This window comes from Notamacropus eugenii, chromosome 1, assembly GCF_028372415.1.
Source record: "Notamacropus eugenii isolate mMacEug1 chromosome 1, mMacEug1.pri_v2, whole genome shotgun sequence".
Classification (NCBI taxonomy): domain Eukaryota; kingdom Metazoa; phylum Chordata; class Mammalia; order Diprotodontia; family Macropodidae; genus Notamacropus; species Notamacropus eugenii.
In genome coordinates, this window is record NC_092872.1 from 368384515 (window position 1) to 368404928 (window position 20414).

Sequence of the window (20414 nt, forward strand, 5' to 3'; positions counted from 1 at the left end):
CATAATACAAAAGGATAGGGACATCCTTAAGGGAATGTGGACTAGGGCGCATCATTCTATATGTGTTTGTGAGCATTTGTGTATGTCTGTGTGAATGTGCATGTGTTGTCTGTTTTAATACATTTAGACAGTATTAAACTGGAGATAGGGGCAACCAAGTGGTAGAATGGATAGAGTCCTGGGCCTGGAGTCAGGAAGGCTCATCTTCTTGAACTCAAATCCAGCCTTAGACATTTCCTAGCTGTGTGACCCTCGGCAAGTCACTTAATCCTGTTTACCTCAGTTTCCTTATCTATAAAATGAACTGGAGCAGGAAGTGGCAAACCACTCCAGGATCTTTGCCAAGAAAACCCCAAATGGGGTCAAGAAGAGTCAGACATGACTAAAATAGTAGAGATATGAAGATGGGATGAGGAAAACTGAAATTTCATAGAGCAAAAGAAAGAGGGAGGGATTTGTTTCTGGGACTTTATCTGCAGATTGTTTCTCTACAAGTCCTTTTTAATATTTCCTTTTGCTCTGCTGGCTGCATCTCCTCCCATTTCCTCCTCCACCAATACTACCACCTGGTCCCACTACATATCCTTGTTCCATCTGGTCCCTTCTCAGGACTTAGTACAATTATACCAATTTACTGTACAAATTGTACATACTACAAATATGTGAAATAGACATCTTGGTAGAGAGATTTCCTTGGCAGAATACTTAGAATTGTTATGTTGATTATTTTGATTGGGTTGGGCACATTCTCACAGGTTAATTACTTCTGTATTCAGAAAGAGAAACCTTTCTCTCCAATACAGTCAGCATGATCAGCAGTGAAAGCTAATTTAGGAAATGCATTTACTGTTCTCCAGAAGCACTGCAGAGCATTTAAAAAAGTCATTAGAAGTGGTGAAGGTGCCCCTGTTTCTCAGATGCACTTCACATGGCTGCCAAAGCAATCATCCTAATACATAGGCAAGAAGAACATTAGTATAGAATTTTAAAAGAACTTAGAGATCGGTTAGTTCATTTTACAGATGAGGAAACAGGTTCAAAGAAGTTAAGTTATTTGCCCATGTTCACCCAGATAATTAGGGCTGGAACTGATATTTAAATTCTGTTCTCATGACTCCCAGTTTGGCTTTTTTCTCTCCTTTGTACCATCTTTTCATGTCACTCCTCTATTTTGCCATTTTGGTTGCCTCCCTATTCCCTGGAGAAAATGCTCCCCACCTGACATTAAGTCCTCCACAGTCTGGTTATAACCTATCTTTCCAGTCATATTTCATAATCTTCCCTTTTACATATGATACATTCCCATTAACCTAAACTATTAGCCCTCTTTCTCATCCTTGCCTCTGATGCCTGCATTAAAAAGGAAATAGTTCAGGGACTACAACTGGTCTCAAAGGAGAAATTAAGACCTTGAAGGGCATAGCTGACCCTTAGTCACCCAATCATTTGAAACTCCATCAGTTCCATCAGTTATTTTTGCTTAATTACCAGTACCTTGTAATGCTAGCAGATTGGTTAGGAAACTCTGTTATTCAGTTACTTCAATAACTCTTACATGCTATTCTCAGATCAATGAAAACTTCCCAATTTGGCCAGGAACTTTCTTGATCTAGAAACATCATTTCTCCACATCTCTGACTTTTGAAATCTTTCTCTTTCTTCAAGGTAAGGTTTAGATCTGGTTCTATCTCCATGAACCACCACTCTCCCCTTTTTCTCTTCCCTAGGTGAAGTCTTCTCTGTCTTATCTCAAATTTCTCTAGCGCTTTGTTTGGGTCCCTCTTTTGCCTATAAAATATTCTGCCTTGCAAAATATTTATTGGTATACATATTTTATTCCATTCTATTTTATTACAAATTTCTCAAGGGAAGAGACTGGTTTTTTAAATCTTTTCAACTAGCATTTACCACAATGTCTTGCACATAATAGGAATATTTGTTGAAGTAAGATACCTCTCCCCCTTTATTCTAGATAGCTTGAATGAGACTGCAGTGGGCTAAATGAGTATTTTCTTTATTCTGTGTAGGTCTTCAAGTATCTTCCAACTTCCTTAATTCTCAAGGATAAACTTGGGAAAGGGCTACTTTTTACTGAACTAGCTTCAGGAGACTTTAGCTTGACTTGAGGAAACATGGTGCCAGCTTTAGCCTCTGCTGCAGTTTCTGCTAGTGTTTCAGTGGAAGCATTTCATTCTAACAAGGAATATGTATTGAAAACATAGACCACGAGCCACTGTCACATTTAGTTATCCAAGAAATTAAGAAATTTTTATTTTAAGAAGAATGTCATCATTTTGGATTCTTGGAACCAGTGGACCTTTACATACAACAGGAGTAGAGAAGGTGGAGCTTCTCTGATGCTTTGTCTTTTTCTCAGTGAAGATATTTTTTTGGCAGAGATGCTTTGGGCTGTGCAGTGTCTGGATTTTGAGGAGGTCAGACATTATTTTTTTTTAACATAGTGGTTTTCTCATGGAATAGATCAGTTTCCAGTCTCTCATTGACTTTCTGACTTCCTTTAGCAGAGAGCCAAAAGTCAAGATTAACAATAATAATAATATCTAGCATTTATACAGACCTTTGCAATTTGCAAAGTGCTATAAAATATCATCTCATCTGATACTAACAAAATTCTGGAAGGTAGGTGCTATTATTGTCCATATTTTACTGTGGAAGTAAGAAAACTGAGGTAGGAAGAGATTAAATGATTTGCCTAGTCACCCAGCTATTGTGTCTAAACTACAGTGTTCATGATTTCAGGTCCAGCACTCTGTCCACTGTGCCTTCTAACTACCACCTAATTTAGGGAAAACTGGGGAGTTCAAAGGCTTTTGGTTCATTTTTTCTCCCTGACTTCACAGTGTCCTATCCAGGGTAGTTTTAGAGTGGCCATCTGTGGCTTCTTGAGCCATTCTACTCACCCTTTCTCCACAGAATCTGCTGTTGAATTCTGGTGCCCTTGTTCTGGTATCCCTTAAGAGCTCATTTCTCATCTGGAAAGTGCTTAAAACTTTCCAGGGAAATTTTTTTCCTGGGTGGCCTTAATAGAGAGGAGGCTCATATTTAGTAGAAAATGGAACCTCATTATATTATTTGAGTGAGTCACCTTCCTTATAGGTCTGGGATAAAACCTATCTCTGAAAGAGACTTGTGTTTGAAAGAGAGCCATGGGCAGGGACTCTCTGCTGCATCTTTTGTTTTTGCTGCATATCATAGCAAACAGGCCGTCCCAGTAAGGAAAATAAGCATTCCTGATAGCCATTGGGAGGTTGGGAATTTCTTGAGAATAGTTTGGGAGCAGGGAATTTCTTTGATATTCCATCCACTTCCTTGAATTCCTTGTCGAACTTCTGGGAAATTCGCAGCAGAATTTTAAAAATTATCTCAGAGTTCCAGACTCCTCAAAGTAAGGAAGGAGGATGTAATCCCCCAGTATGAGTCGTCCCAGATTCAGCTGCTTTGTTCCTAATGGATGCTAAGGAGTCCAGTGTTTCCCAGATGCTTTCCCCTCCTAAACCCTACAAAAATAGAGACAAAACCAAGACTTGTCTTGTCTACTTGTAAGGATGGCTGACACATATTTGTGCTTAAGCACTCTCCTCACAACCACACTATGAGGTAAATAGGCCAATATTGCTATCCTCATTTTACTGAGAGGGAAGTTAAGACTCAGTGATGTAAAGTACCTGGGGTTGCATAGGAAGTAAGTGTCAGAGCTGTCCAGAATCAGAATCCATTGTCTTCTGGCAAGACCACTACACAAAGCTTCTCCTGTGAGAAAGTAGACAATGGGCAAAGTCTGTGACTGTCCACTTTCCAGGACAGACGTAGGACATAACATGGGCTTCACAGTGTTTTTACTTTTCCCAGAGACGTATTCCTTCCTTGTGGTGGACCTGAATCTTCAGCTAAGGTTCTGGCTAACCTTTTAGCATTATCTGCGTCTGCCCCTGAGGTCCCTAGGCGGCGCTGCTTCCCTCCTGCCTTGCCCGGCTCTTTTCTCAGACGGCAGATGAGCCACGTTTAGGGCTTGCTCTGATCCTGCTAACCAGTGTAGATTCCAGTACGGAGAAGAAAGACAAACAGCAGCCCATTTTGTACACTTTGCCGGCACTAGGGTCGGCTGATGCTGTTTCTCCAGTGCCGGGTGAGCTCAACTGGAGCCCCGGATAATGGTCCCGGGTCGCTGCGCGGTAAGGAATGAGCCAGAGAGGCAAGATGCTGGGCTGGGTGGTGGTTCTCTGCCTGTGGACCAGCTATTGCAGCGCAAGACAGCTGGAGTACTCCGTGTTCGAGGAGACCGAGCGAGGCATGGCTGTAGCGAACGTCGCTGCCGATTTAGGGCTGGCAGTAGGCACTCTTATTTTCCGGAAATTTCGCCTCCTTTCCAGCAACGGTGGCGAGCCGTACTTCGGAATAGAGCCAGGCAGCGGCAGCCTGTTTGTCCGGGAACCGGCAGACCGCGAGCAGCTGTGCAGAGCCAAGGCTACTTGCATTCTCAACTATGAGCTAGTGCTCCAAGATCCATTGGAACTTCACAGGATGAGCGTCCGAATTCTGGACCTCAATGACAACCCTCCTCGCTTCCCCGAAGACGAGGTGAGGCTTCACCTGGCAGAGTTCCTAGCGCCTGGAGCCCGCTTCACACTTCCCAACGCCCAGGACGCAGATGAAGGAACCAACGGGCTACTGAGCTACTCTCTGAGCCCAAGCGAGCACTTCCGCCTGGAGTTGGGGAGCCGGACTGATGGCAGCGAGTATCCAGAGTTGGTGCTGGATAAATCACTGGATCGTGAGCTTCTTGCCATCCACAGGCTGGTGCTGACCGCTCGGGACGGGGGTCGGCCGGGTCGTTCCGGGTCTGTCCAGGTCACGGTCACGGTTGTGGACACGAACGACAACGCACCGGAATTTCAGCGCTCAGTGTACCGGGCCAGTGTCCCAGAGACAGCACCCAATGGCACTCTGCTGATCCGAGTGCAAGCTTCAGACCCTGATGAGGGTCCCAACGGGGCGGTCCGGTACACCTTCAGCAACAGCACTCCAACAGAGCTGCGGCACCAGTTTCGAGTGCATTCCCATAGCGGGGAGGTGACGGTGGTGGCGCCGCTTGGGCCCCCAGAGACGCTGCTGGAGATATTCATCGAGGCAAGAGACGAGGGAGCGTTTAGCTTAGCCAGCACTGCTAAGCTGCTAGTGGAAGTCACCGACGTGAACGACCACGCCCCAGAGGTGAGCATCACCTTACTCTCCAGTCCAGTGTCTGAAGACGCGCCTCCGGGCACTGTGATTGCTCTACTCAGTGTACGAGACGAAGATCGAGGTCTAAATGCGAGGGTGACTTGTACCATCCAAAGCAGCGGCCCCTTCAAGCTACACCCTTCCTTCGACAACTATTACAGTCTGTTAACTGATGGGCCTTTAGACCGGGAACAGACCAGCGAGTACCAGGTCACGATCATCGCTTTCGACGGCGGCTCACCCCCACTAAGTACGCGCAGGACTGTGACGGTTCTCGTGGAGGATGTGAATGACCACGCGCCAAGCTTTCCTTTGCCCCAGCAAGAGTTCTTCGTAGCGGAAAACAACGGCGCCGGGGCCTCGTTGGGTCGCGTGTTTGCCCAGGACCCGGACCTGAATCAGAATGGCCTTGTGTCCTACTTGCTGCGGGATCTTCACTCAGACAAGCCACTGGCCTCCAGCCTGGTGGAAGTGGAGTCGACAAGTGGAGCCATCACTGCCAAAACTTCCTTTGACTTCGAGCAGCTCAAGGCATTTCACTTCGTGGTAGAAGCCCTGGATGGCGGCATTCCTGCCAGGAGCACAGAGGTGACGGTCAGCGTGTTCATCATGGACAGGAATGACAATCCCCCAGCCATCCTATATCCTGTGGTCAGAAACGGCTCTGTCGCAGTAGAAATTGTGCCCCGTCAGGTCAAAACAGGACACTTGATCACCAAGGTAGTAGCCGAAGATGCGGACAGTGGGCCAAATGCTTGGCTTTCCTACCACGTCCTGCAGGCTTCGGACCTGAGCCTTTTTGCTGTCTCCCCTAACACAGGAGAGCTCCGAACCCTGCGCCCCATTCTGCCAGCAGATGCAGTAAAGCAGAAGGTGGTGATTATGGTTCAGGATCACGGGGATCCTCCCCTCTCTTCTTCTGTCACTTTGGGCATACTGTTGGTAGACTCTCCCCCACAGGTCATTCCTGAATTCAGGGATGGGTGGGAAACACGCGGACAACTTTCGGCCCCTAATTTGTATTTAGTAATCGCCCTTGCGTGCATTTCCTTTCTGTTTTTGGGATGTTTAGTCTTCTTTATTTGCGTCAAGTGGAACCAGGACCGAACTCATGGCTCTCGTAGCTGCTGCCCTTCACGCTGTTGCTCCTCAGAGTCGTACCAACGTCGAAAGAAGATGCCTCAGAACCCTGGTGTGACGTCTGCCACCATCGACGTCACTGCAGTAGGGAGGCTTTCTCAAACCTACCTCTACCAGGCCTCTCTGGGGTTTGGTTCTAGCAATAACAATTTACTTCTGCGTGGAGAATACAGCACAGCAGACCTGAGGAATCTTGTCAGTGGGGTTGGATTGAATTTGCCAGTATCCTGTATTCAGATTCGAAACAGAAAAGGGGATCATGCACATGACAATGCTATGGTAAGCCAGTGCTATAAAGAAACGATTCTCATTTTTTTTTTTGTTCCCTTGCTTATCAGTAAGGAAGAGGTTGAACTAGATATTCCAATCCAACTGTAAGATATTGTGATTCTAAGAAACTAGTTATGGGACAAATATGAGGGCAGAGAGGATTCCTCATTTAATTTTTTTTCTCTTCATTCAATTTTTGTTTTTTTTTCTATCAGTGGAAGTCCTTCCTCTCCTTCCCCCTTCCTCTCCCCAGTTGAGAAAGAAAAACAAAATCCCTGTTACAAAGTCAAGCAAAACAAATTCCCCCATGTCTACAAAAAAAAAAAAGCTTCATTTACAGTCCGAGTTCATCACTTCTCTGTCAGGTTTCCTAGCTTTTAAAATTCAACCTCAGGCTGCTGTCCAGCAACTAACTTCTGAAATGACCGTAACAGAGTTGAGTGGCCAGTAATAATTCAGTAGCGTTTACCTCAACAGCTACTGACATACTACATAATTAGTATTTTTTCTAGAAATTAGGGGAATGAAAAGAATTAAAAGGCATGGCATCTGGCCTGAAGGAACTTATAGTCTTGTTGGGGAAATAAGTTTAGTTCCTGTAAGTAATTTTTTTTTATTTGGACCCATGATTTACCCATCTAGGGCATTCTTAGTATGAAAACTCCCTTCACTGATGCCTAAAAACAATTCATATGCAAGTAATAGTTTTTTAAAATGAGTTTCCTGAAGCAATGAGAGGTTGACTTGCCCACTATCATATAGCTAGCATGATGCAGATAATAGGAAGAACCCAATTCTTCCTGACTTCAAGGCAAACCATCAGTTATGCTACTTCCCATCCAAGAAATACAGTGAAACAATAGATGTGAAGTGGAATTTAATAAAATGCCTTAATATATGATAAAGACAAATATATGTCCCAGCAGACTGAAAAAGAATCTAGATAAATGTTGGCTGGAATTATCAGAGATGTCTTGAAAGAGGAGGTGAGAATTTGGGGTGAATTTTAACAAACTGATAGAGCCATTTCCCTAGAATTTTTTTTACGTAAGTACTTAGAAAAATGAATGAGGATACAACTCAAAATGCATTTTGATAGTTTCTAGAGGGGGGCATCTAGGTGATGCAGTGGATAGAGCACCAGTGCAGGAGTGAGGAGAATCTGAGTTCAAATCTTACCTCAAACACTTGACACTCACTAGCTGTGTGCCTTTGGGCAAGTCACAACCCCAATTGTTTCCTCATCCTGGGTCATCTTCAGTCATCCTGATGAATATCTGATCACTGGATTCAGATGGCTCTAGAGGAGAAGTGAGGCTGGTGACCTGCACAGCCCTCCCTCACTCATAACAAAGTCAAGTGCAAGTCATGTCACTATTTTTCTGATGGCATGGTCTTCAGCAACAAAGGACAAACACACACAGTTTCTGGAGAGAATTCTTTATCCAGCCATGGGCTTAAATGAGGTTGAAAGAGCATTTTAAAAATCACACAGTATCTGGTGCATTACAGGAAGAATTGGAAAAGTAAATTTTCAGTGAAACATCTTTTAGTAGTTTTAAATCTTTTCAACAATTAAAATAATAGCATTTTCTGCAAAATGCTGAAAGATCAACAAATGCTTTATCTTATATTTTTGATGAATTATGCTTGGTAAAGCAGATTTCCTTGAATTGAATCCCAAAGTATATAGAATCATTTAGTCCAACCCTCTCAGTTTTACAGATGAGAAAACTGAGACATGGAGAGAATGTGACTTGCTCAAGCTTACATCAGTATTTGAGACAGATGTGGAATTTGAACCCAGGGCCTTGGATTCCAAATATTTTCCATTGTACTCCACTGCCTCCTATATTATATTTAGTAGTTGTAAAATATTTCTTATGCTTTCATGGAACCTATCAATTGGAGTTGGTGAACTCTTGTATTTTTAGAAAGATTTCCACAATAAGTCAGATCATTTTAAAAAACTGGCATTTTTTATGAGGGAGAAAAGATGAGAGATGGATATAAATAAGAATGGTTTTGTTGGATAGTGCTCTGCCATGCAAAGCCTATTAAGATAGAATCCAGTCACCTGGCATGAGTTTTTAATTACTTCAAAGGTCAAATGTATTAAAAAATAACAAAATTGTGAAACAGCTATCTGTGAACTCAACAAGAATTAAAGTAGACAAATATCCCTTAGTGCCTAGGTCACCCCTTGCTGCTTAGTTAGATAGAGGAGAGTCACAGAAGACACTGTCATAGCAATTCTGATGTTCCACTCCCTGTTTTCATTGCAATGACAGTAATGTATAAATTCAGATGTCAAGGAAAAATCAAGTCGGAGATAAAGATTTTTTTCCCCTTCTCTGTTGTTTTGGAGGGTGTGTTATTTTCCCCTTCAAGTAAAAAACACCATTGGACTGAAAGTTAATCTCTAAGTGGCAAATGAAATCTGCTAAATGATGTAGAATCTTCTAAACTACTAAAAGCATTGTTCACATGAGTCATAACTGAGAATACTATGTCACTAATCTCATTTAACTTAAGGAAAAATGCTTCCACTTGAGTTTAGCTTCCACACCATATCTAATTTCTGAAGGTGTGAAAAACATGATAAAGCTAGTGAATTATCATGTAAAATTTATGGAAAATACCATCAAACATAATCTAAGCCAATTTTAAAGAAAAAAATTGACCAGTATAATGCTGAAATGTTAGGTACAGAATCACTCAATGTCACTCTTCTTTTTTTACCAAGGAAATTAGTAATATACTTGTTTCATTTAGTTAATTTCTGAAGGATTAAGACATAACAAAAGGAGTTGAGGAAAGGAGTAATGAGGGTTAAGAGAAGGATGACTTCAGGAACATTGTTGTTAGACTGGTGTGAAATATAAGAAGATGACAAAGGACATGGAAGCTGAAGAGAGAAATAAATGTTTAATGGAAACTTTTTACAACCTAGAATTGGGACTATAACAAATTTTCTTGTATTCTTTTGCTACTCAGGTTTCATTTGCCCACCCAAGGTATACCAATCTTATTTGAGAAGTGAGTGCTAAGACAATTTACTGCCTTTGGAATCTTGGGCAAAATCACTTAACTTCTCCCTGCCTCAGTTGCCTCTACTGTAAGATGGGGATAGTAATAGCACCTACCTTTGATTTGAAGATTAAATGAGACAATATTTGTAAAGGGAGTGCCTAGTACATAGGTGTGTATTCACCTTTTCTTCACCTAAGACAAGTTATAGATAATGCTATTCATATACATATATGTATGTATGTGTGTATATCTATCTATCTGTCTGTCTATCTATCTATCTATCTATCTATCTATCTATCTATCTATCTATCTATCTATCTCTCACAGTCCACTTAACAGCTGATTGGGAGATCTCTTTTGTCATTTAGGAGAAGCAGTATTGTGTAGTGGGAAAAGTGCTGGACCCAGAGAGACCTGGGTTTGAATGTTAGCTTCAAAACTTATTAGTTTTGGGATCTTGGACAAGTTAATAATTTTCTCTGAACCTCAGTTTCTCATCTACAAAATTAAAATCATATTTCTTGTACCTACCTCTTGAGTATTGTGAGGAAAGCCCTTTGTAAAATGTAAAGCCCTATTTCAATGAGGTGTTTTTTTCTTTTTGGTTATGATATATGGCTTGTGTCATAATTTACTAATTTACATAGGTTGGATATTTCTGTAAGTGACTTAGGGAAAACTGGAGGAATGACTGAATAAACTCTCTATAGCCTGCACATTTGTGAAAATCACATGCTCATTGTTTACTTTCTTCATTAGTTGCAAGCTGATTTCACTTTTCTTCTCTGGTTCATTCAAAGGTGACATGTCAAAACTCACGTGTAACATCTAGTATGCTGGTGAAGTTTCACTTTAAGAGGTGGCATGGAATTGTAGATAGAGAGATGATTTCATTCTGGAAGGACTAGGTTTCAGTTCCACTTTTAACATCTGCTGTTAAAATTATCATAAGTTACTTAATCTCTCGCTACTCCAGGTAACTCTCTAGGATGATGGTTTCTAGAAAAGTTGTTTATCTGTATTGGTGTGAAGGAGTTTGCTTTTCAAGAATTATGTACATCAATGAAATCCTAGGTATGAATAAAGTATTGCTACTTTAGTGCCCGCTCCTATATGAGATGACAGGCATTCATTTAAAATATGCAAAAATCCTGTCAGTGATGGATACTTAGCATTATGTAGTTAAAAATTTCAGATAATTGAATATGTTTTTTAAATTTTGTTTCATGTTAACTATAAATTTTAGTGGCATGGGCTGCCATAAGCAAATAATTTATTGCCTAGTAGCCTAACTGCTGGTGATGAACCTCTCTGTAAAGGGTGATAGAGAGAAGACTAAGTCTGTCTCTGGTACCTTTATGGAAGCCTTTCTGGCTTGGTAGAACCTGCCAGAGTTTTGTAAATTTTCAGGACCCATGGCTACTTTCATGCTCTGATAAGGCATCAGATTAGGACTTTATGAATTCCTTGTGGTGAAAATACGGAATAACATGGCAAGAAAGTGTGGGAGGCTTCAAATATATACTGAAAGAGGGACTGACTATTTACACTGATAAGATCATGTATTCAGTGAAGTATCAATGTGTCACAATTTTGGTGTCATGTGGGCACAGAAAAGTATGTTATTTTTTGTAAATTTTAGGGTGTGAAAATCAGAGAATTTCAGAAATAAAGACAGGTTCTCATAGTTTTGGAGAGCAGGCAGCTAGGTGGCTCAGTGAATAGAGTTCTGTGCTTGGAGTCAGGAAGACTCATCTTCATGAGCTCGTATCTGGCCTCAATTACTAGCTGTGTGATTCTGGGTAAGTCACTTAATCTTTTTTACCTCAGTTTCCTTATCTGTAAAATGAACTGGAGAAGGAAATAATAAACCAGTATCCTCTATCTTTGCCAAGAAAACCCCAAATGGGGTCATGAAGAGTTGGCTACGACTGTACAACAACAACAAATCATTGTTTGGATGCAGTACAACCAAAGTTTTATGTGAAACTGAAAATATCACAATGATTAACTTCTTTCTAAAAGTTTATGTTTCAAAGTCTTGGTGCATTTATATCAAGTGCTTGGAGATTCCCATTGTGCCTTGACTCTGCATAATCACATAGATAATTTCATTTGGGATTACAGAATATATATGTAATATATATGTGAATACTCACATTTGTGCTAAATCCACATGTTACTAAAGTTCATTAATCTTACCAATTTAATAAAAGCATGACTTTATTTGTAACAACAGAATTTATAGAGTTATTTGTTTGTAGTGAATGAATCAATGAGTTGATTGTGTATGATATAGACTCCGGTGTCTTTTCTCATATACTTTCCCTCTCAAGTTTAGCTTCCTTATGGACCTATTTTACTGTTCTTTCTAATTATGATATCTTTGTAATAGTAAGTTTCTATAATATATTTAAATATTGGTTATTATCAACTATATTTTAAGCATCATACAGGATCATAAAAATCATCACAAGATGAAGTCATCTACTTTAACCCTCATTTTTTAAGATGAGGAAACTGAGGCTAAGAGAGAGTAAGTCATTTGCTAACAGCTACAAATAGACTAAGCTGCAAAGCTGGGAACCAACCATAGCTTTATCTTCAACAGCTTTCTTGTAAACAGTGTGAACTACTTACAATATCATGCTTGCATCAAGACTGTATATACCACCTAGCCTATAAATATCTCCATAAAATTGTTACAAATAAAAGTTAAAATTTAAACACACTGTAATTATAGGAAGTTATCTTAGTGATATAATGAATAGAGTGTTAGACCTGGTGTTAGAAATTCCTGAGTTCAAATCTATCTTTATATATTTGCTAAGTTGTGAGACCCTAGGTAAGTCACTTAACCTTTTTCTGCCTTAGTTTATTCATCTGTAAAATGGGAATAATAATACTTACTTCCTAAGGTTGTTGTAAAAAGCACATGAGACAATACATTTGTAAAATTCTTTACAAACCTTTAGGTGCTATATGAATACTTCAAGTATATATTCTGGAATTCAAATTCATTGCCAGTGTTTCCCTGCCTCTCCCTCAAAATGTAACATGGTAGGATATGCTCAAAGTTTTTGTCTTCAACAAAACTTAATTTCCTCGAGTAAGTTATGGAAGCTCACTTTTCACTAGTTTTTCCAGGTGCTTGCCTAAAACTGTTTTAACAGTGAAGTCACAGTTACAATATGTAAAACTTTGTGACTTCAGTGCTCAGCATTCTCTACCAGCCAAATGCTGAAAGTTGATTTAAAGAAACTGTATCATATGTATAAAATGCAGGAAGAGATCAACAACAATAGAAAACATAGTACTGGTTATATGATAATCAGTCAAGAAAGGGAAAAAAATCTTAGATGCAGGCCTGGAGTGCATTAAGAAGCAAAGAGCAATACCAGAGAAAGACATGAGTGGAAAGTTATCGACAAAATGCTTGCTAATGTTAAGAACCCATTGATTTTTTGGCTTCAGCATTTTGAGTCAAGGAAAACAATAAAATTCCAGAGATTAAATACACTTAGCTTATGTGGAACGAGAATAGAGGAAACTACTAAAAAGGTTTTCATGTTCCATAAATGCAGATAGTCAGAAAGTCAAGAGTATGAATAATTGGCAGCACATCAAATAAATATGGGTTATACCAATCAGTCAACAACATTTATTAAGTCCTTACTAAGTGCCAGTCTCTAAGATAAATGCTAATGACAGAAAGAAAAAATAAAAACAGTCTCTGCCCACAAAAGGTCGCATTCTAATGAGGGAGGAGTCTACATATTCATAAATAGGTAGTTTAAGTTATCTACAGAATAAATTCATCTCAAAGTTCAGATGGAAATATGATGACAAGAGGGAAACTTACTAGTAAAGGTTACTCAGCAAAGTCAGAGATACTTGGTAGAATCAGGTGCTGCTTCTAGTCACTATTCTTTGTGTGAATACAGCAAGAAAAACAACTTGAGAAGGTGACAATACTTATAGAGATGGCATTTATAATTCTGCTGCTCTCAAGAGAAATGTAGAATTGAGCAACATACTAGAAAGAGATTTGGGGTCAAAAGACTCGGTGATTCAAAACCCTTCTACTTACTAGTTGTATGACCTTGGATAAGTCACTTCACTGCTGAATCTCAGCTTTTACATTTATAAAACAGGGAAATACTATCTATGCTACCATTCTCAGAGTTGTGATGAGGAAAACACTTTTGAGTTGTTATGTGATATATAAGGAAAGTTGGTTATAAATAATAAAGTTAAAACTATAATTCAACTTAATCCAAGAACCATATATTGCAGACCTCTCACTCAACTGAAGTTGGGCCATAAGGGTCATGGCTACAGGCAGTAAACAGGTAACTCCAGTTTAATTAAGAGCTTGGGATGAGAAGGGAAAAGAAGTTCCTCTCTTCTGTACTACATCTCAGAAGAAAATGTGGCAGTGCCTGTTATTAGTTGAAAGGAGAAAAATATTCTAAATGTTCTAATACTTTTCAGAATGACAGATTTTTTTAAGTGATTTTGATTTTCCAATAATGGAAATCTTTTAAGTGGGTAGACACATTTGGAAATGAAAATAATAGTGTTTGATATTTAAAATGTATAAACAGTAACAAAAATATGAAAGACCAAAAGTCATTCTCAAAAGAGAAGTGGTTAAAGGATATGTTTTCAAAGAAGTGCAAGTATCAACAATCATATGAAAGAATGCTCCAAATCATCTCTCAAATCCAAATAAAAACAACTTTGATATTTCACCTCATCCCCAGTAAACTAGCAAAGATTTTCTTTCCTAAAAATAAAGTTTTTAAGTAATAGCTTATGTTTTCACATTGCCCATATTTTATTCTGTATCCCTGTCTTCCCTGCCCCTCAACTCCCAGGAAGTCATTCCTTATAACAGAGTATTTTTTTTTAAAATTTGATGTCACGTACAATGTTGCACATCCATGGACTACCCACTACTTCATCAAATGAGTAGAGACAGGTGTTCTCTTTTTTCTCTTTTTTGTGATCAAGCTTGGTCTTCACAATATTGCAACGTTCGTCCCTCCTTTTCTTCTTTCCTTCCTTCCTTCCATCCTTCTTACCTTCTCTTTATTAATTATTGTTTTTTTATCATGAAAAGTTCTACTATAAGTATCTTGATGTATGTACTGCCTTTCTTTGTTTCAATGACAGCCTTGGAATATATGCCTCACAGTGGAATCTCTGTATCAAAGAATATGGATATATTAGTGACTTTATCTGCATAATTACAAGCTAATTTCCAGAATGGTTGTAGCAATTCATAGTTTCACCAACAGTGAATTAGTGTACATGTCTTTTTTATAGACCAATCCACCATTGACTATTCCCATCTCTTGTAATCTTTGCTAGTTTACTGGGGATGAGGTGAAATATCAAAGTTGTTTTTATTTGGATTTGAGAGATGATTTGGAGCATTCTTTCATATGATTGTTGATACTTGCACTTCTTTGAAAACATATCCTTTAACCACTTCTCTTTTGAGAATGACTTTTGGTCTTTCATATTTTTGTTACTGTTTATACATTTTAAATATCAAACACTATTATTTTCATTTCCAAATGTGTCTACCCACTTAAAAGATTTCCATTATTGGAAAATCAAAATCACTTAAAAAAATCTGTCATTCTGAAAAGTATTAGAACATTTAGAATATTTTTCTCCTTTCAACTAATAACAGGCACTGCCACATTTTCTTCTGAGATGTAGTACAGAAGAGAGGAACTTCTTTTCCCTTCTCATCCCAAGCTCTTAATTAAACTGGAGTTACCTGTTTACTGCCTGTAGCCATGACCCTTATGGCCCAACTTCAGTTGAGTGAGAGGTCTGCAATATATGTTTCTTGGATTAAGTTGAATTATAGTTTTAACTTTATTATTTATAACCAACTTGTAAAGTAACATATAGCATCTTGTTTGAAGTCAAGTGAAAAGACTGAATGTGACAAGAAGACAACCAATTGATACAGTAGATTTACTGAAAAGGTTGGATATTATTATGCTGACATATAAAAATCTACTTAGTTGGCTGAATTTTTCACTGTCTAATAGTTGTTTTGGTGTAGAAACAGCAAGAGTGAACACCTGGGCCATCCTTATACCTATATGATCCAATTTAGTGGACATCAGATATACTCACTCAGATGGCCTAAAACTCTTAATTCCACTTGTAATACTGAATATACTTCTGAGAGACTTAAAGGATTGACAGGTATACTTTGGGTAGAATTGATTGAATCAAATTACTTTCCTCCGAAAACCTATTTCAGAGCAGCACCCCTGTTTTGATATAAGAGAATGTGAGGTAATTTTGAAGCACTAGTTTGGAGAGTCAATCTGGGTGAGAGTACGGCAGAGGGTAGTTTAGGGTAACTCAAGTACATTAGGACACAGCATATCTAGGGGTACAGTTGGGCCAGCAGGTGAGATGGGACAGAAACAGAGGTGAGAGGGTACCAAATATAAACATAAATTTTCTGTAATTTTTGTTAAGATTAAGCTTGATCAACATATAACAAGTAAGGCATCATTTTAGATTCTGCAAAGGTGAGTTAATTAGATGGTCTCAGGCTTTACATTAAAATAAAATGTTATAGAAATGTGTAATTATTGAGATAACACAGCATTTGAGGCTTATTATTAATTATCTTTGGATATTGATAGCTACTAAATAAAGTTTCACTGTGGTTTCCACCTTCTCATGAGCCTTCCTTAATACTTCAAAGAAACAGTTAAAACTTTCCTCTTTAACAAATGCATAATATATATATTTCATATGTATCTTAGGAAAATCTTTCTATTCTAGAATAAAAATTTTAAATTTGAATTGGGTTGTAAAAATTCAGTTGAACTTTTATTTTTAATCTTTTGGGAAAGTTTTACATCCTCTTTCCTTTGAAATGTTCAATAACTATTTTTACTCCAACTTCAGTAGCATGGGTACAGGATTCCAGATTTTACTTTTTACTGACTGAACAAAAATAATGCTCAAGTCAGACAAAGGAGCCAGAAAAATAACACTAAATACAGAAAAAGAAGTACATTTTTACCTGAAACAGATAGCTGAAGCAGAAAGCTGGATTTTATTGGTTAAATTATTTTTTTTAAAGACTCAGTCTCCCCATATTCCAGCTGAAAATGCAGGAGCAGATCCTGCTATTCATTGGAACAAAAGCTTCAACCTGCTTTTTTTTTTTTTTTTTTTAAGTCTAGGCTGGTTTTCCTCTTCTTAGACAACCACCCTCTCTCTCAGGGCCTCATCATATTAATGCTGCACCTAATAGGGACTCTGTATTGGTACAGGTTACAGTAACTCAAAGTTCCCAAGCTTAATTAATCTGCCAGCCTCTGCCTCCCTGATAGCTTAGATTAGAGGCATGTGCCAAGCACAACCTGCTTGGATTATAATATGAGATTACAGGCACAACCAATTTACAATACGTAAAAAATTTCCTCAGTTTTTCATTCTGTTTTAGACCAGTTTAATCTGATTTAGTCTATTCTCTGGCTAAAATAATAATACACTTTGCTAAGAATTTCCTTGGTTGCTATGTGAAACTCTAGCATTTTCCTATTTTGTAATAGAACACAATGAGAGTGTGCAGTATTTACTGTAAAACAGGATTTTCTTTGACCTCTCTCACACTTGAGGTTTAACAGTGATTATCCCACTCTCCAGAAACCTAACACCTTGGCAAGGTGTATATTTTCAAGGCAAAAGGCCAGGGACTTTTTTTCCCCTTATGCTCCTAATTCTCTTTGAGTTAAGCAAGGCTATTGACACTGATGTGCTGATTTGAGGAGACTGGGCACATTTCCCTGATATTGTAAAGTGAGACACAAGGCCTATCTGTTGTTCCTAAGTGTTTATATCAAAGTAAATCTCCCAAGAGCCCTATGATTCTGGGAACATCTTTTTGAGTGATCCCAGCCACAGATATCAGACCATAATATCTTGTCTGGAGATCTATTTGATAATCAATAAGTATGTCCTTCACTTATGTTTGCTCTCTCCCAGTGGGACTGAGAATTAGGACTATTTCTGGATAGCAAGAGTCATGTTTGTAGTACTTAGTTGATGGGCAAGCATATCCAGCTTTGCCAAGTGACTAGTCCCTTCTACCTTCAAGATCTGCCTCATTGTGTGATGCTATGTTCCCCTTAGTACAAAAATGGCACAATATATACTAAAATGCTCTTGGTTTCAATTTATAAGTGATAACTAGAAGTATCCACAATCCTGAGCAGGATGAAGTGGTGCTGTCTTTAGTTTCCTGGTCCAAGCTTATTTGAATTCCCCAGGAGGCCTGATGTCTCCAGAGTCCATGTAGTTACAACCAACATGAAGAAAGAAACATGCTTAGATACAGTCTGATCATTCTTTCTCTGCCTTTTTATTCCTTCGTGGGTGCTTTCTCTGGTGCTTGCTTTTTAATTTCTGCTTTGTACATCTTAGCATTTAATTGGAATATCATGGAATCTTATGCTCATTATTTTAGGGTCTTCATGCCTTTTCATCCACATAACCTTGCTTTTGGGATGGTCCTTTGGCTTACAGCCTAAGCCTACAAGGCCTTGGCAAAATTTCTCACCTTATAAAGATGGAACCCTTTCAGGAATATGTTAGGAATACTGCCAAGCAAGTGAAAGCTTTACAGATGTATTTCACTAATGGTAAACACATATTTCATTCGATGGGGGAGACCAGAGTGGGAAGGGAAGAATTTCCCAAATGGAAATTTTGCCTTTGTGGCTGCATCAGATGCAGAAAGGCTTTCTTAAATTTTAGGGTAGAGTGGAGTTGTTATACATTCAAAAGAGTGCTCAGTTATATCTGCAGATAAGCTTTCAAACCTTCCATAATTCAAGGTCGATATAACTATTGTCTTTGAGGCCTTAATCAGCTATCCTAACATAGGATCACAAGATATTATTATCTAGGAATGAGTACTCCTTAGCTCTTTTTTCTGACCATTTGTGCAATTGTTTGGAGAAATGCCCTATTCAATTAATATGTTTAAAGATACACATGTATGTTGTATGTATGTATGTGTACATGCAAATATATGCATATATGAAGGAGATAGTGATTATACATACACACATATATAAAATCACCATCCTTTTCCCCAATCTACTGAACTGGGGCACTTCTCTAGGAGCTAAACCTGTGTTCTGTTCACTTCCTATGATATATGTTCTCTGCATGGGACACATCTTCTGCGTGCTTAGGGATGGTGGGTCACTTCTGTAGATACATGTGCTTTGACTCATTACTGAGGACCAAGGGTCCTGGTAAAGAGAACTGTCCACTGATCCTGGAAGAGCTCCCCATTCAGGAATCTTTTTGAGGTGTGACTCCAACCTTTTCACTCACTTTTCCCATCTATTAATCATATTGAAACACTTCTCTGACTCCGTGGGCAGATATGGTAATTGTTTGCACATAGCGTTAATAGTATGTGCTTATTCAGGTGAGCCTGATACTGAACCTCAAGTCCTTAGATGCCTCTTCTGTTTTACCTTTCTCTCGAGCACAGTTCATGAGACATCAATTCCGAATTGGGTTTTCCTAGTCTCGGCAGTAATCCCATGAACTAGAGACATCAAGAGCTCCTGGGTTTAAGTGAGGTTTTTTTCCCAGCAGGAGTTGATTTCTGCATCAACTTTTTGGAAAGGAAAATGACCACTGCTAGGGAGAATACCGTAGATAAAAAAAATGCTTGGATAATATAGACTCAAGGTGAAAGTGAAATACTTGTTCAGTAGCATAACAAAGTGCTTCATGTTTTAGTGTTTTAAATTTAAGTTAAATTATGCCCCAAAAGGTATAATAAGAGTTTTCAATAATTATACACATTTTAAGTGTTTGTCAATGAGAGCTTATAAGTTTGGGTGTTAAAAGCATTTCTTTCATGGTAGAAGAAGTAAATACCTGCCCTATATCTGATATTCACTACTGTGTACATGAATGACTTTCCAGAAGGACCATGTTAATCCTTTTTGGGGAGGTCCTAAACATGAACCATCACAAAGCTTTATTTTAGGTATTTTCCCCAGACCTCTACTCAAGTTGAAGATCTAATGATCCAGAAAGCATGAGAAAAGCATGAAATTCTTTCTTTGTGCTCAGATTTTCTACCAGGATTGAACCCCGTCTATAGGTATTCTCTGGAATTACTTGGTAGAAAGAGAGGTTCCTATACACTGGGCCATGGCTTCCACATATATTACTGGTTGAACCAGATTCTCTTAGTGCCTTACTAACTTCCTGGTATTAACTTGAGTAGAGAATTAATAATAAGCCTGATTGTCTGACTCTAGCTCTACAGACTGAATACATGCCATGTTGGTTATTGGAGTATTTACGATCAGGCCTTATTCAAGCAAGTCTAGTAGTTTAGTTTGATATTAGAATGAAATGAGACACCTTTAGGCAGTGTAGCATTTAACGAAAGAAATTTACTTACTAATTGCATAGAAAATCTATTCAGTCAGTCGGTCAGCATTTATTACTAAGCATTGTGCTAAGCTGGAGATACCAAAAAAGGTAAAAAGTAGTCTCTGGTCTCAAGGAGCTCACTGTTTAAAAAGAGAGACAACATGCAAACAGCTATCTGCAAACAAGATTTATACAGGAGAAATTGGAGATAATCTTAGCAGGAAGGCACTAAGATGAAGGGGGACCAGAAAAGGCTTCTTGCAGAG

At 38.8% G+C, this 20414-nt stretch overlaps 1 protein-coding gene across 6 annotated transcripts in view; it reads left to right on the plus strand.

The window, feature by feature from the left end:
• Positions 1-20414, plus strand: part of LOC140518404 (protocadherin alpha-8-like) — a 184215-nt gene that overhangs the window by 75846 nt on the left and 87955 nt on the right. Inside the window, exon 1 of one of the 6 annotated variants that reach the window (XM_072630544.1) lies at positions 1951-6660. The exons of the other annotated variants lie outside the window; for them this stretch is intronic. Coding sequence (XP_072486645.1) covers positions 4201-6660 — 2460 coding nt within the window. The 5' untranslated portion in view covers positions 1951-4200. Of the gene's footprint in view, positions 1-1950; positions 6661-20414 lie in introns of those variants that run through there. 6 annotated transcript variants of the gene reach the window in all.